Source organism: Hemitrygon akajei, chromosome 30 (genome assembly GCF_048418815.1).
Source record: "Hemitrygon akajei chromosome 30, sHemAka1.3, whole genome shotgun sequence".
Taxonomy (NCBI): Eukaryota; Metazoa; Chordata; class Chondrichthyes; order Myliobatiformes; family Dasyatidae; genus Hemitrygon; species Hemitrygon akajei.
The window spans coordinates 43,188,041-43,202,381 of NC_133153.1; the positions used below are offsets into that span (position 1 = coordinate 43,188,041).

General features: G+C 51.9%; 1 protein-coding gene across 2 annotated transcripts in view; it reads right to left on the reverse strand.

Annotated features, from left to right (window-relative positions):
* Positions 1–14,341, reverse strand: part of LOC140718698 (aminopeptidase Ey-like) — a 60,448-nt gene that overhangs the window by 16,483 nt on the left and 29,624 nt on the right. For both annotated transcript variants that reach the window (XM_073032753.1, XM_073032754.1), the window contains exons 7-12: positions 11,206–11,349; positions 9,908–9,973; positions 9,429–9,494; positions 8,580–8,749; positions 7,636–7,712; positions 3,797–3,930 (exon numbers count right to left, since the gene is read on the reverse strand). In XM_073032753.1, the coding sequence (XP_072888854.1) occupies positions 3,797–3,930; positions 7,636–7,712; positions 8,580–8,749; positions 9,429–9,494; positions 9,908–9,973; positions 11,206–11,349 (657 nt within the window). The remainder of the gene's footprint in view (positions 1–3,796; positions 3,931–7,635; positions 7,713–8,579; positions 8,750–9,428; positions 9,495–9,907; positions 9,974–11,205; positions 11,350–14,341) is intronic.

The following is a 14,341-nucleotide window of genomic DNA, read 5'->3' on the forward strand; positions in this document are numbered from 1 at the left end:
CGGCACTGACCACTGGCAGTGTAGTGAGAGGAGGGCATGGCACTGACCACTGGCAGTGTAGTGAGAGGTGACCCCGGCACTGACCACCCGCAGTATAGTGAGAGGTGGGCGTGGCACTGACCACTGGCAGTGTAGTGAGAGGTGATCACGGCACTGACCACTGGCAGTGTAATGAGAGGTGATCACGGCACTGACCACTGGCAGTGTAGTGAGAGGTTGGCACGGCACTGACCACTGGCAGTGTAGTGAGAGGTTGGTGTGGCACTGACCACTGGCAGTGTAGTGAGAGGTGATCACGGCACTGACCACTGGCAGTGTAGTGAGAGGTGATCACAGCACTGACAACTGGCAGTGTAGTGAGAGGTGGGTGTGGCACTGACCACTGGCAGTGTAGTGAGAGGTGATCACAGCACTGACCACTGGAAGTGTAGTGAGAGGAAGGCGTGGCACTGACCACTGGCAGTGTAGTGAGAGGAAGGCGTGGCACTGACCACTGGCAGTGTAGTGAGAGGTGACCCCGGCACTGACCACCCGCAGTATAGTGAGAGGTGGGCGTGGCACTGACCACTGGCAGTGTAGTGAGAGGTGGGCACGGCACTGACCAATGGCAGTGTAGTGAGAGGTGGGCACGGCAGTGACCACTGGCAGTGTAGTGAGAGGTGGGTGTGGCACTGACCACTGGCAGTGTAGTGAGAGGTGATCACAGCACTGACCACTGGCAGTGTAGTGAGAGGTGGGTGTGGCATTGACCACTGGCAGTGTAGTGAGAGGTGATCACGGCACTGACCACTGGCAGTGTAGTGAGAGGTGGGTGTGGCACTGACCAATGGCAGTGTAGTGAGAGGTGGGCGTGGCACTGACCACTGGCAGTGTAGTGAGAGGTGGGTGTGGCACTGACCACTGGCAGTGTAGTGAGAGGTGATCACAGCACTGACCACTGGCAGTGTAGTGAGAGGTGGGTGTGGCACTGACCACTGGCAGTGTAGTGAGAGGTGATCACGGCACTGACCACTGGCAGTGTAGTGAGAGGTGATCACAGCACTGACCACTAGCAGTGTAGTGAGAGGAGGGCGTAGCTCTGACCACTGGCAGTGTAGTGAGAGGTGGGTGTGGCACTGACCACTGGCAGTGTAGTGAGAGGTGATCACAGCACTGACCACTGGCAGTGTAGTGAGAGGTGGGTGTGGCACTGACCACTGGCAGTGTAGTGAGAGGTGATCACAGCACTGACCACTAGCAGTGTAGTGAGAGGAGGGCGTAGCTCTGACCACTGGCAGTGTAGTGAGAGGTGGGTGTGGCACTGACCACTGGCAGTGTAGTGAGAGGTGATCACTGCACTGACCACTGGCAGTGTAGTGAGAGGAAGGCGTGGCACTGACCACTGGCAGTGTAGTGAGAGGTGACCCCGGCACTGACCACCCGCAGTATAGTGAGAGGTTGGCACGGCACTGACCACTGGCAGTGTAGTGAGAGGTGGGCACGGCACTGACCAATGGCAGTGTAGTGAGAGGTGGGCACGGCACTGACCAATGGCAGTGTAGTGAGAGGTTGGCACGGCACTGACCACTGGCAGTGTAGTGAGTGGTGGGCGTGGCACTGACCACTGGCAGTGTAGTGAGAGGTGATCACAGCACTGACCACTGGCAGTGTAGTGAGAGGAGGGCGTAGCTCTGACCACTGGCAGTGTAGTGAGAGGTTGGCATGGCACTGACCACTGGCAGTGTAGTGAGAGGTGATCACGGCACTGACCACTGGCAGTGTAGTGAGAGGAGGGCGTAGCTCTGACCACTGGCAGTGTAGTGAGAGGTTGGCATGGCACTGACCACTGGCAGTGTAGTGAGAGGTGATCACGGCACTGACCACTGGCAGTGTAGTGAGAGGAGGACATAGCTCTGACCACTGGCAGTGTAGTGAGAGGTGACCCTGGCACTGACCACCCGCAGTATAGTGAGAGGTTGGCACGGCACTGACCACTGGCAGTGTAGTGAGAGGAGGGCGTAGCTCTGACCACTGGCAGTGTAGTGAGAGGTTGGCATGGCACTGACCACTGGCAGTGTAGTTAGAGGAGGGCGTAGCTCTGACCACTGGCAGTGTAGTGAGAGGTGGGTGTGGCACTGATCACTGGCAGTGTACTGAGAGGTGGGTGTGGCACTGACCACTGGCAGTGTAGTGAGAGGTGATCACAGCACTGACCACTGGCAGTGTAGTGAGAGGTGGGTGTGGCACTGACCACTGGCAGTGTAGTGAGAGGTGATCACGGCACTGACCACTGGCAGTGTGGTGAGAGGTGATCACAGCACTGACCACTGGCAGTGTAATGAGAGGTGATCACGGCACTGACCACTGGAGGTATAGTGGGAGGTGGGCACGGCACTGACCACTGGCAGTGTAGTGAGAGGAGGACACTGAAAATGACAGCAGATAAGAACCTGCCTGGTTGGGAAATACTTTGAACTATACTGAATGGCAAACCACACACCAAAGCTGGTGAAAGTTGTCTACAGCAATGCACTGTATGATAGAGCATAGAACAGTACAGGCTATTCAGCCCACAACTTTGTGCCGACTTTTTAACCTATTCCACGATCAACCTCACCCTGCCGTCTGACATGGCCCATCCCTTGTCCTATCATCCGTGTGGTTATAGAAGAATTTCTTCAATGTCCCTAACCCTAACCCTAACCCTAACCCTAACCCTAACCCTAACCCTAAACCCTAACCCTAACCCTAACCCTAACCCTAACCCTAACCCTAACCCTAACCCTAACCCTAACCCTAACCCTAATGCGGACCCTAACCCTAACCCTAACCCTAACCCTAACCCTAATGCGGACCCTAACCCTAACCCTAACCCTAACCCTAACCCTAACCCTAACCCTAACCCTAACCCTAATGCGGACCCTAACCCTAACCCTAACCCTAACCCTAACCCTAACCCTAACCCTAATGCGGACCCTAACCCTAACCCTAACCCTAACCCTAACCCTAACCCTAACCCTAACCCTAACCCTAACCCTAATGCGGACCCTAACCCTAACCCTAACCCTAACCCTAACCCTAACCCTAACCCTAACCCTAACCCTAACCCTAACCCTAATGCTGCCTCAGCCAGCACCCCAGCAGGGTGTTGCACACACCCACCACGCTCTGTAAACAGCTTACCTCTGACCTCTGTGTGTACCTTCCTCTAATCACCTTAAAATTATGCCCCGTTGTAACAGCCATTTCCCCCAAGGGAAAAGTCTCTGGCTGTCCGCTCAATCTATGCCTCTTATCATCTTGTACACCTCCTCTCATCCTCCTTCTCTCCAAAGAGAAAAGCCCTAGCCCAGTCAACCTTTCTTCATAAGACATCTGTCTAATCCGGGCAGCATCCTTCTCTACACAGATATATTATAGAGACTGGCTCTAGCCTCAGCTTCCTGCAGCCAGATTCTCCTGGTGTCTCTGAAAGAGGAGCTGACGGGGTAGTGTAGTGGTTAGTCCAACCCTTTACTAATTCAGCAAGCAAGATGATAAGAGGCATAGACTGAAAGGACAGCCAGAGACTTTTCCAAACCGTCGGTGAGGAGTTTGTACGTGTGGTTTCCTCCGAGTGCTCTGGATTCGTCTCACATTCCAAAGGGGTACCGATTATTAGCTTAATTGGCCACATGGGTGGGCTGGCTGCATTTCCAAACAAAAACATTCCTGTCATTCCATCAGCCTTGCTTACTCCCTGCTGAGGGCCCACCTACTGAGGAGACTGCACCACCAGCTCCCTAACCATCACAGCAGGCAGAGGAGGTGTACTCACCTCGTGGTTGGTTTGCAATTGTTGGATAAGGTTCTTCCAGTTTCTGTCATCGTAGTTCACGCGGTAATACCCAACGACGTCAATATTGGCCAGCACCCAGTCTGTCCCAGTGGATGTCATCTCTGACTTGGTTTCTGCATGGGGACAGAAGTGAAAAACTGGAAATTGAAATGCTCCCATCTTCAAAAGGCAAAGCCTCAAAAAGGCAGCGTCCATCAGCAAGGGATCCCCATCACCCAGGACATGTCGCACTGTCACGGGGAGAACGTACAAACTGATTACTCACTGCAGCGGATAATTAATAATCTAATTTACAGTTTCTGTTATTCTCTATTGCAGTGTAGGGCTGCTGCAAAGACAACATGCCAGTGATATGGAACCCAGTTCTGATTCTATCTGTTTACTGTAACCATACTGAGGAACAGTGAAAAGCTCCTACAGACCAGTTCATTGTGTGATTCGAGGGGGCATAATTTTAAAGCGACTGGTGGAAAATGTGGGGGGTGGGATGTCAGAGGTAGGTGTTTTGTTTACACAGAGAGTGGTGAGTGCCAGGGGTGGTGCTAAAAGGCAGATACATTAGGGACATTTAAGAGACATTTAGGTACAAACATGGATGATAGAAAAATGGAGGGTTATGTGGGAGGGAAGGATGATATTGATCTCGGAGTAGATTAAAGGGTCTGCACTGTTCTACGTTCTGTTGCACAGTGCGCTGAGGTAGAGCAAGGTATGCAGAATAAAGTGTAGCAGCTACAGAGAGAGTGCCGTGCGGGCAGACAATAAAGTGCAAGGTCACAAGTCTCTGAGTTTGTGTCCAGCTCGTCATGCTAGGGAAGCCTCTATGCTCTCATAACGGCGGGGAGAAGCTGTCCTCGAGTCTGGTGGTAGGAGCTTCCGGGCTTTTGCATCTGCTGCCCAGTGGGGGGGGGGGGGGGGAATGTCTGGGGTGGGTGAGGTCTTGGTGAATCTGTGCAATACTCTGCCACGGACTGTGGTGGAGGCCAAGTCTGTGTGTGTATTTAAGGTGGAAGCTGATTGTTTTCCTGATCGGTCAGGGCATCAAAGGATATAGCAAGAAGGCAGGTGTGTGGGGGTTGACTGGGATCCAGGATCAGCCATGATAGAATGGTGGAGCAGAGTTGACGGGCTGAACAGCCTAATTCTGCTCCGATGTTCTCATGGTCTTCTGAGTATGCTGGCTGCTTTACTGAGGCACCAGAAACCGACACGAACCAGCCCTCTAGCAGACCATTTCTCGGCCTTTTCTCCTCGGAGCGACGGAGGATGAGCGGTGACCTGATACAGGTGTACAAGATGATGAGAGGCATTGATCATGTGGATAGTCAGAGGCTTTTTCCCAGGGCTGAAATGGTTGCCACAAGAGGACACAGGTTTACAGGTTTAAGGTGGTGGGGAGTAGGTACAGAGAAGATATCAGGGGTAAGTTTTTTACTCAGAGTGGTGAGTGCATGGAATGGGCTGCCAGTAATGGTGGTGGAGGCAGATACGGTAGGGTCTTTTTAACAGACTTTTAGATAGGTACATGGAGCTTAGTAAAATAGAGGGCTATGGGGTAAGCCTAGTAATTTCTAAGGTTGGGATATGTCAGCACAACTCTGTGGGCCGAAGGGCCTGTATTGTGTAGGTTTTCTATGTTTCTACCAAAGCCCCACAGTCCATCAGAAGTCCAGAAATCAAAGCTCAGTGGTCAAAGCCAGGAGATTGGAGGTGCAGAGAGCTGACATGGGGCAAAGCCAGGAGACTGGAGGTGCAGAGAGCTGACATGGGGCAAAGCCAGGAGATTGGAGGTGCAGAGAGCTGACATGGGGCAAAGCCAGGAGACTGGAGGTGCAGAGAGCTGACATGGGGCAAAGCCAGGAGATTGGAGGTGCAGAGAGCTGACATGGGGCAAAGCCAGGAGACTGGAGGTGCAGAGAGCTGACATGGGGCAAAGCCAGGAGACTGGAGGTGCAGAGAGCTGACATGGGGCAAAGCCAGGAGACTGGAGGTGCAGAGAGCTGACATGGGGCAAAGCCAGGAGACTGGAGGTGCAGAGAGCTGACATGGGGCAAAGCCAGGAGACTGGAGGTGCAGAGAGCTGACATGGGGCAAAGCCAGGAGACTGGAGGTGCAGAGAGTTGACACGGGGCAAAGCCAGGAGACTGGAGGTGCCGAGAGCTGACACGGGGTTGGAACTGTCAGTGCGTGGGGGAGGGGAATGAGATCTGTTTTGTTGCTTGGGTGTGTTCCGTGTTGTTCTGCCGAGCGTTGTGGACATGCTGTGCTGGCGCTGGAGTGTGGGGTGACCCTTGCGGGCTGCCCCCAGCATGCCCTTGGGTGTGTTGGCTGTTAACACAAACCGCTCATTTCACCGTGCACGCGTAAATAAATCTGAATAAAACCCGAATCTCTACTTGAAATATCACCTCTCTTTCCTCTTTCACAACTGCTGCCCAACCGGCTGAGTTTCTCTGACACATTCTGACGGATTGGGCAAAGATACCTTTCCGAAATCTCAACAACCTGCTATCAGGTTGTCATCAGTCACACTGAGAGCAGATGGTCTCAGGCCTGGAATGACTCCACGTCCCAAATCAAAACCTCGGCCTCTCCCACGTCCCACACACTTGAACGGTGACGGGGCACACAGCCCGTCAGGCTTGATAGGAGAGGATGGAGGCATTTCACATGTCGAAGGCACTGATCAAACCACATGTGCCATAGTCTGGCTGAACGCACTGTCTCTTTCCCAGAGCATCAACAACCAGAAGGTACAGGTTTAGGGTAAGAGGGGAGAGACTAAATAGGAACCTGAGGGTAAACTTCTTCTCTCTGAGTGTGGTTAAGCTGCAGGAGAAGGTGTGGCTGAGGCAGGTAAAGTAACAATGTCTGAAATTTAAAAGTCCTAAAGAAGAGTCTCGGCCCAAAATGTCAACTGTTTATTCATTTCCATTGATGCTGTCTGATCTGCTGAATTCCTCCAGCATCTTGTGTGTTGCTCTAAACTTCCAACATCTGCAGAAACTCTTGTGTTTATGTTTGGATAGGTAAGTGGACAGGAAAGGGTCAGAGGGATGCCAGTGCATGGGATTAGTTTCGACAGGAATGTTGGTCAGCATGTAATGGTCTGGGCCAAAGGGCCTCTCTCCCTGCTGAATCTCTCTGAGATGTCCCGGCAGAACAGATTCCCAGCACCACTTCATGAACCCTGGAATGTGCATCAGGTGGCTGCCCTGGAGAGAGGCAGACAGGCACCCCATTCCACGCCTATGGCAGGAGGGAGAGGTGAGGGGTCACCAGAGAAGGCACACTGTCCAAGGGGATTACCTCATGAAGGGGTCACAGCAGAGAGGCAACTCTGAAGGAAACAGCAGATTTCTGCAATGGTCTTGAGGATGTGTGGGTAGGTGCCCCACTGCCCTGGTCAGGAAGGGGGGGACAAGAGAGAGTGAGTGCAACAGAGGGGGGCATCAGAGGGGGCAGGTGATGTAGGGAGGGGCAAGGGATGGAGGGTGGGTCAGGTGACAGAAGGGGAGGTGGGTGATGGAGGAGGGGGCGAACAGGCCACGGAGGGGGAGGGTCGACCAGGTGACGGGGGGAGGGGTCAACCAGGCAACAGGAGGGAGGGGATTGACTAAGCGGAGGGAGGGGGAGGGTCGAACAGGCGACAGAGGGAAGGGGGTCGACCAGGCAACGGGGGGGGGGGGGGGGGTGTAGTTGCAGTAACGAGTCTGATGGACAGCTGGTACGGTTGGTGTAGACCAAATTTGTCCCTCTTGCATCCCTCAGCACCCCCTCTCCCGGGAGGGAGAAGTTCCTTCTTGTTGAATGCATACCTTCCTTTTGCAGTAACCAGGTTAAATTGGCTTTTGAGTTATTCTTCATCCACTGAATTGGCACAATCCAGGTGTAACTGGAAGAGAAGAGGCAACGGAGCCTGTTATTGATCGTGACAACTGGCGATTTCCTGGGAACTGAACCCTGATCACAGCTTGGGATGTCCTCCACGGCTCGGTCACCAGAAACTAGGTCCACTCCAACCATATCGCAGACCCCCAGACAGACATATCGCAGAACCCCAGACAGACACATCACAGACAGCCAGACAGACACATCACAGACAGCCAGACAGACACATCGCAGACCCCCAGACAGACACATCACAGACAGCCAGACAGACACATCGCAGAACCTCAGATGGACACATCGCAGACAGCCAGACAGACACATCGCAGTCCCCCAGATGGACACATCACAGACGGCCAGACACATCGCAGACCCTCAGACGGACACGTCGCAGAGCCCCTCCCTCTGCACAAGCACCTTGAACTGGCAGCTTGGATGTCCAGGTGAGACCAGGTGAATGTTCCATGGCTTTGCCTCACTCTACCTGGTCCTGTTTTTCATGACGCCAGAAACCAGAGTTCAATCCCTGCTGGTCTCTGAAAGCTCTCCTCATGACTGCGCGTTTCCTCCGCATGCTCCAGTTCCCTCCCATATTCCCAATATGTACGGGTTAGGGTTGGTGAGTCGCGGGTGTGCTGTGTTAGTGACACTCGCCGGCTGCCCCCCGCACATCCTCGGAGGGTGCTGACCGTGAATGCGTTTCACTAAATGTTTTGGTGTTTCACTGTACACGTGACAAATAAAGCTAATCTTAACAAAATGCTCATTATAGACCCTGGGGGACGTGAAGTGGCGCAGTCTCATTCAGACAAAATGTTTACAGGAATTGTATATATCAAAGTCTAGATTGCTCTCTCCCAGTTAACAGACTTACTCAAACACTGACGGACGTGTCACATTTGATTTAGGATCAAGAAGGAAATGTTGCTGTTTGATGTTTCCATTATTTGTATTGATGGTGAGCACCGGGAAACCCATCTGCAGTGTCCATCGATTCATTATTTCATTGACCGTCTTTGGCAGCGGGACCTTCTCGGCGGCAGCCTAGAACAGAAAGTTCCTCAGTTACAGGGAGGTGTACACGTGGCCTGAGACCAGCATCGCTCCGGGTCCCTGTACAGGAGAGGGACCATCCACTCCACACACAGCCAGGAAACTGTGTCTCTGGCACTGGGCTGCTGGCCCCAGTTCTGTGAGGATGGGTTTACCCTCTTCTCACCCAGCACCAACTCAAGCCTTTGACCCAACTCACCCATGTGACAAAGGTCAGTCTCGTCCCTCTCTCTGGTCACTTGCTGCTCTGATTATTCAGACATACAACTGGAATAGGGTTTTCCAGCTTCTAGCAACCCCCGATTTAACCACAGGACAATTTACAATCACCAATTAACCTACTGGCCGGTACGTCTTTGGACTGTGGGAGAAAACCCTCATATTCCGTGGGGAGGACGTGCAGACTCCTTACAGAGAGCGGAATTGAACTCTGAACTCTGAATTGTGAAACAGGACTAGCCACAGGGCAGAGTTCAGCTAAAAAAATGGCTTGAAACTGTGTGAAGGGAACAGCCGGGACTGGAAAATGGACGATCTGGAGACATGATAAACGTGAGTTCGTCTGCCATGGAGACCGAGACTGGCAGAGGGGTCGTGACCACAGTCACCTGACACTCAGACCCAGACCGAGTTTTTACAGGGAGTCACATTTATCACTGAAAGTACAGACCTGCTGGAGCTCATCAAAGAGATCGGAGTACACAGTGTTGCCATAGGAATATTTCGTGAGGTATTTCTGTGTGGAAAGAAAAATTGGACAAAGTCAGCAAACTGCTGCAGATTTCAAATCAGTTGCTTCGGTGTACAGTCTGGACTCTATACAAGTATATTCTATAGGTCTCATTTATGCAAGGACTGGGCCTCAAGGTGCAGTGTCCCCACAGTGGGGGGTGGGGGAGGGGTGCGGAGTCGGGCCCGGTGCGCTCCACTGTCCAGGCTGCAGTCTGGTGCTCCAGTGTTGGTGCCACGGGCTTTGGATCCCTTTACCGAGTGATTGTGATGCTGTGTGTGACTGTTGGTGCTGTGTTTTGCACCTTGACTCCAGAGTAACACTGTCTGGTCTGGCTGTATTGATGACAGGTTAGATGCGGCTAAATGACAGTAAAACCCGAATGGAATTGAATCGAAACAAGTCAACTTGAAACTTACTTTCAGGCCAGAAACAAAGACTTTTTCCGTGAGGAAGTTGGACAACATGCGGAGAACTGATCCTCCCTGCAAAGAAACCAATGCAGTTCGGCATCAGAATGTTAGTTACACAGAACACTGCACTATATCTGTTCATAAGGTATGGAGCAGAATTAGGCCATTTGGCTCATCGAGTCTGTCTTGTCAGTTTATAATGGCTGATCCATTTCTCCCTCAGCCCCCAACCTCCTGCCTTCTCCCATATCCCTTCATGACCTGACCAATCAGGAATCTTTCAACCTCTGCCTCAAATATACCCAATGACTGGGCCTCCACAGCTGCCTGTAACAACAAGCTCCACAGATTCACCACCATCGGGCTAAAGAAATTCCTCCTCATCTCCGTTCTAAATAGGCATCCCACTATTCTGAGTCTGTGCCCTCTGGTCCTAGACTCCCCCACTATAGGAAACATCCTTTCCACATCCACTCTGTCTGGGTCCTCTGGTCCTAGACTCCCCACTATAGGAAACATCCACTCCACATCCACTCTGTCTGTGTCCTCTGGTCCTGTACTCCCCCACTATAGGAAACATCCACTCCACATCCACTCTGTCTGTGTCCTCTGGTCCTGTACTCCCCCACTATAGGAAACATCCACTCCACATCCACTCTGTCTGTGTCCTCTGGTCCTAGACTCCCCCACTATAGGAAACATCCACTCCACATCCACTCTATCTGTGCCCTCTGGTCCTGTACTCCCCCACTATAGGAAACATCCACTCCACATCCACTCTGTCTGTGTCCTCTGGTCCTGTACTCCCCCACTATAGGAAACATCGTCTCCACATCCACTCTGTCTGTGTCCTCTGGTCCTAGACTCCCCACTACAGGAAACATCCTCTCCACATCGACTCTATCTGTGCCCTCTGGTCCCAGACTCCCCACTACAGGAAACATCCACTCCACATCCACTCTACAAATTACCCCTCCTGTAATCCATCCTGACTTTCCCAATCTATCTGCATATTGAAATCCCCATGACTACTGTAACATTGCCCTTTTGACATGCATTCTCTGCCTCCCGTTGTAATTTGTAGAGCACATCCTTACTGCTATTTGAGGGGTCTGTATACAACTCCTATCAGTGGGATTTTCCCTTGCAGTTCCTTCATCCTATCCACAAGGATTCAACACCTTCCGACCCTACGTTGTCACTTTCTGAAGATTTGATTTCATTTTTCCCCAACAGAGCACCACCCCCCACTCTGCCTGCCTGTCCTCTCGATACAAGGTGTAACTGCCCAAGGAAAGACCCACCTTGCTGTAGGAAATGGCGTCAAACAGCTCATTGATCTGGGCAGGCGTGTTTATCTCTTCCTCCTTAGATGAGAGAGGGTGGGACGATGCCAGCGCGTCAACAGCCATCACTCGGTAAACATCATTCAAGACCATTAGCTGCGTCTGTCAGCGAGAAGAGAGAGCAGTGTAGTGAATCAGTTACTGTCGAGGAGACAACACACACCAAACGCTGGAAAGGAAGGGGGAGACAGGGGAGTGAGACAGGGGAGTAAGGAGTGAAAGCTGGAAGGTGACAGGAGAGACCATGTGGGGAGCGGGGAAAGAAGTAAGAAGTTAGGAGGTGAGAGGTGCAGAAGGAGAGGAGAGTGAACCATGGGAGAAAAGGAAGGAGGAGAGACACCAGAGGGAGGTGAGGAGAAGGGAAGGAGTGAGAGGGAACCAGAGGGAGGTGAGGAGAAGGGAAGGAGTGAGAGGGAACCAGAGGGAGGTGAGGAGAAGGGAAGGAGTGAGAGGGAACCAGAGGGAGGTGAGGAGAAGGGAAGGAGTGAGAGGGAGTGAGAGGGAACCAGAGGGAGTTGAGGAGAAGGGAAGGAGTGAGAGGGAACCAGAGGGAGGTGAGGAGTAGGGACAGTGAGAGGGAACCAGAGGGAGGTGAGGAGAAGGGACAGAGTGAGAGGGAACCAGAGGGAGGTGAGGAGAAGGGAAGGAGTGAGAGGGAACCAGAGGGAGGTGAGGAGAAGGGAAGGAGTGAGAGGGAGTGAGAGGGAGGTGAGGAGAAGGGAAGGAGTGAGAGGGAACCAGAGGGAGGTGAGGAGAAGGGAAGGAGTGAGAGGGAACCAGAGGGAGGTGAGGAGAAGGGAAGGAGTGAGAGGGAACCAGAGGGAGGTGAGGAGAAGGGACGGAGTGAGAGGGAACCAGAGGGAGGTGAGGAGAAGGGACGGAGTGAGAGGGAACCAGAGGGAGGTGAGGAGAAGGGAAGGAGTGAGAGGGAACCAGAGGGAGGTGAAGAGAAGAGAAGGAGTGAGAGGGAATGACAAGAGAAAGGGGAGGGGGAGAGATTAATGGAAGCTGGAGAAATCTTGTTCATCACATCAGGGTGCAGGATGCTCAGAAAGAGTGTGACGTGCGATCCAAGTGTGGTCTCATCACAGCGGGGGAGAAGACCATGTACTGACATGTTGGAATGAGAATGAGAAATCAAATTAAACAGGTGGTCACTGCTAGATCTGGCCTTTTGTGACACAGTCTGCGCCCTTTCTTTCCAGTCCTGACTAAGGGTCTTGGCCCAAACATCAACTGTTTATTCATGCTGTCTGGCCTGTTGAGTTCCTTCAGCATTTTGTCTGTGTTGCTTTGGATTACCAGCATCTGCAGAATCTTTTGTGTTTAACGTTGAGGAAAGTGGTCTAAGGATCTCCATGCCCATCCCAAAGATCTCCATGCCCATCCCCAAATGCCCTGCACTTCATTTGGTTTCCCTCCTCTGAGTAAAGGGATGACATTTGTTCTTTTCCACCTAACGGGTCCATCACTGAGAGATTTTCCACCGGGTGACAGGCTGCTTGGTGAGATGGGCCAAGACATGGCAGGATAAATTTCATGCAGATATGGGTGAGCTGAAGCACTAATGAGGTCAGGACACACACCATGAACAGCTGGCACTGAGGGACTATCGAGGAACAAAGGGTGTAAATCCAAAGATGGTTGAAGGTGGTAGCATAGGTGCATGACGTGACCAGGGCTCTCCTGAAGAATTTGGGCGCCATGGTAGCCTTACAGTACACAAAGATCAGGTTTCAAATTCTGCCAGACTGGAAGGAGCTTGTGTGGTCTCCCTGTGACTGTGGGTTTCCGGTTTCCTGTGGGGTTAGTAAACTGTGGGCAAGCTGTGTTGGCACCAGAAACATGGCGACACTTGTGGGCAGCCCAGCACAATCTTCACTGATTTGATTTGACAAAAACAAAGCATTTCACTGGACGTTTCAATGTCCGTGTGACAAACAAAACTGATCTCGTCTTTACAATCTTTCTTTCTTTCTTTAGGAGGGCATTATACAGAAGAGAGGAAACCGTGTGGACTAGGTTAAGGCTGGGGCACTGTGCACTAAACAAAACATTGAAAATGGTGGGGAAACACCAGACAGGATTGTGTGAGGAATCTCAGGAAGAGGAGTTAGTAGAACATGTAGTTCTGAGTTGCAGTAAGTATGGGATACAGAGAGAGATGATGAGAATTAATCTAAGGGAATTGGTGGTGCAGGAATTCACATTAAAAGGGTTACTGGGCATGGGTGAAAGAGCACAGGGGTCAGGGTGCTTTTAGCTTTCTTAAGGGATACAGGGTTTTTTTAAATAGGATATGATGGATAAGCAGAAATAGGGTACTAGGATGGCCAAAGAAGGAAGGATAAAGTGTAGATTGGGGGTGGGTGTGTGTGTGTGTGTGTGTGTGTGTGTGTGTGTGTGTGTGTGTGTGTGTGTGTGTGTGTGTGTGTGTGTGTGTGTGTGTGTGTGTGTGTGTGTGTGTGTGTGTGTGTGTGTGTGTGTGTGTGTGTGTGTGTGTGTGTGTGTGTGATCCACACTCCGGAGCGGTAATGCACCATTAAAACAAGAAGAAGAAGAGGGCATTAAGGGGTAGTGGCCTTCAATAGTTGAGCTGTTGGATACAGCGGTAGGAAGGTTAATACAAAGCCATAGTGAGTCCTATGTGCAGTTCTGGTCACCGTGTTACAGGAAGGAAGTGATAATGCTGGAGAGGATGACGAGGAGATTTCCCAGGGAGTTGCCTGGGAAGAGCGTTTGCACACAAGGAGAGATTGCAGAGGCTAACAGGGAACATGATTACAAAGTGAAGGGTGCAGAGAGATCTTCCCTTCATCACATGTAGAGACTCAGACCCAGGTTGAGGGGTCAGAGATGTGCAGAGGATCTAAGGGGGGGGGGGGAGATCATCTTCACCCAGGTTAGGGCCTGGAACACACTGCCAGAGACAAGTGCTGGAGGCTGAGTCACTCGAAGTGTATAGGACATGTCCTCTTCTCACTGCTACTGTCAGAGAGGAGGGACAGGAGCCTGAAGACCCATTCTCAGTTATTTAGAAACAGCTTCTTCCTCTCTGCCATCAGATTTCTACCAGCCCATGACCCCTTAAACA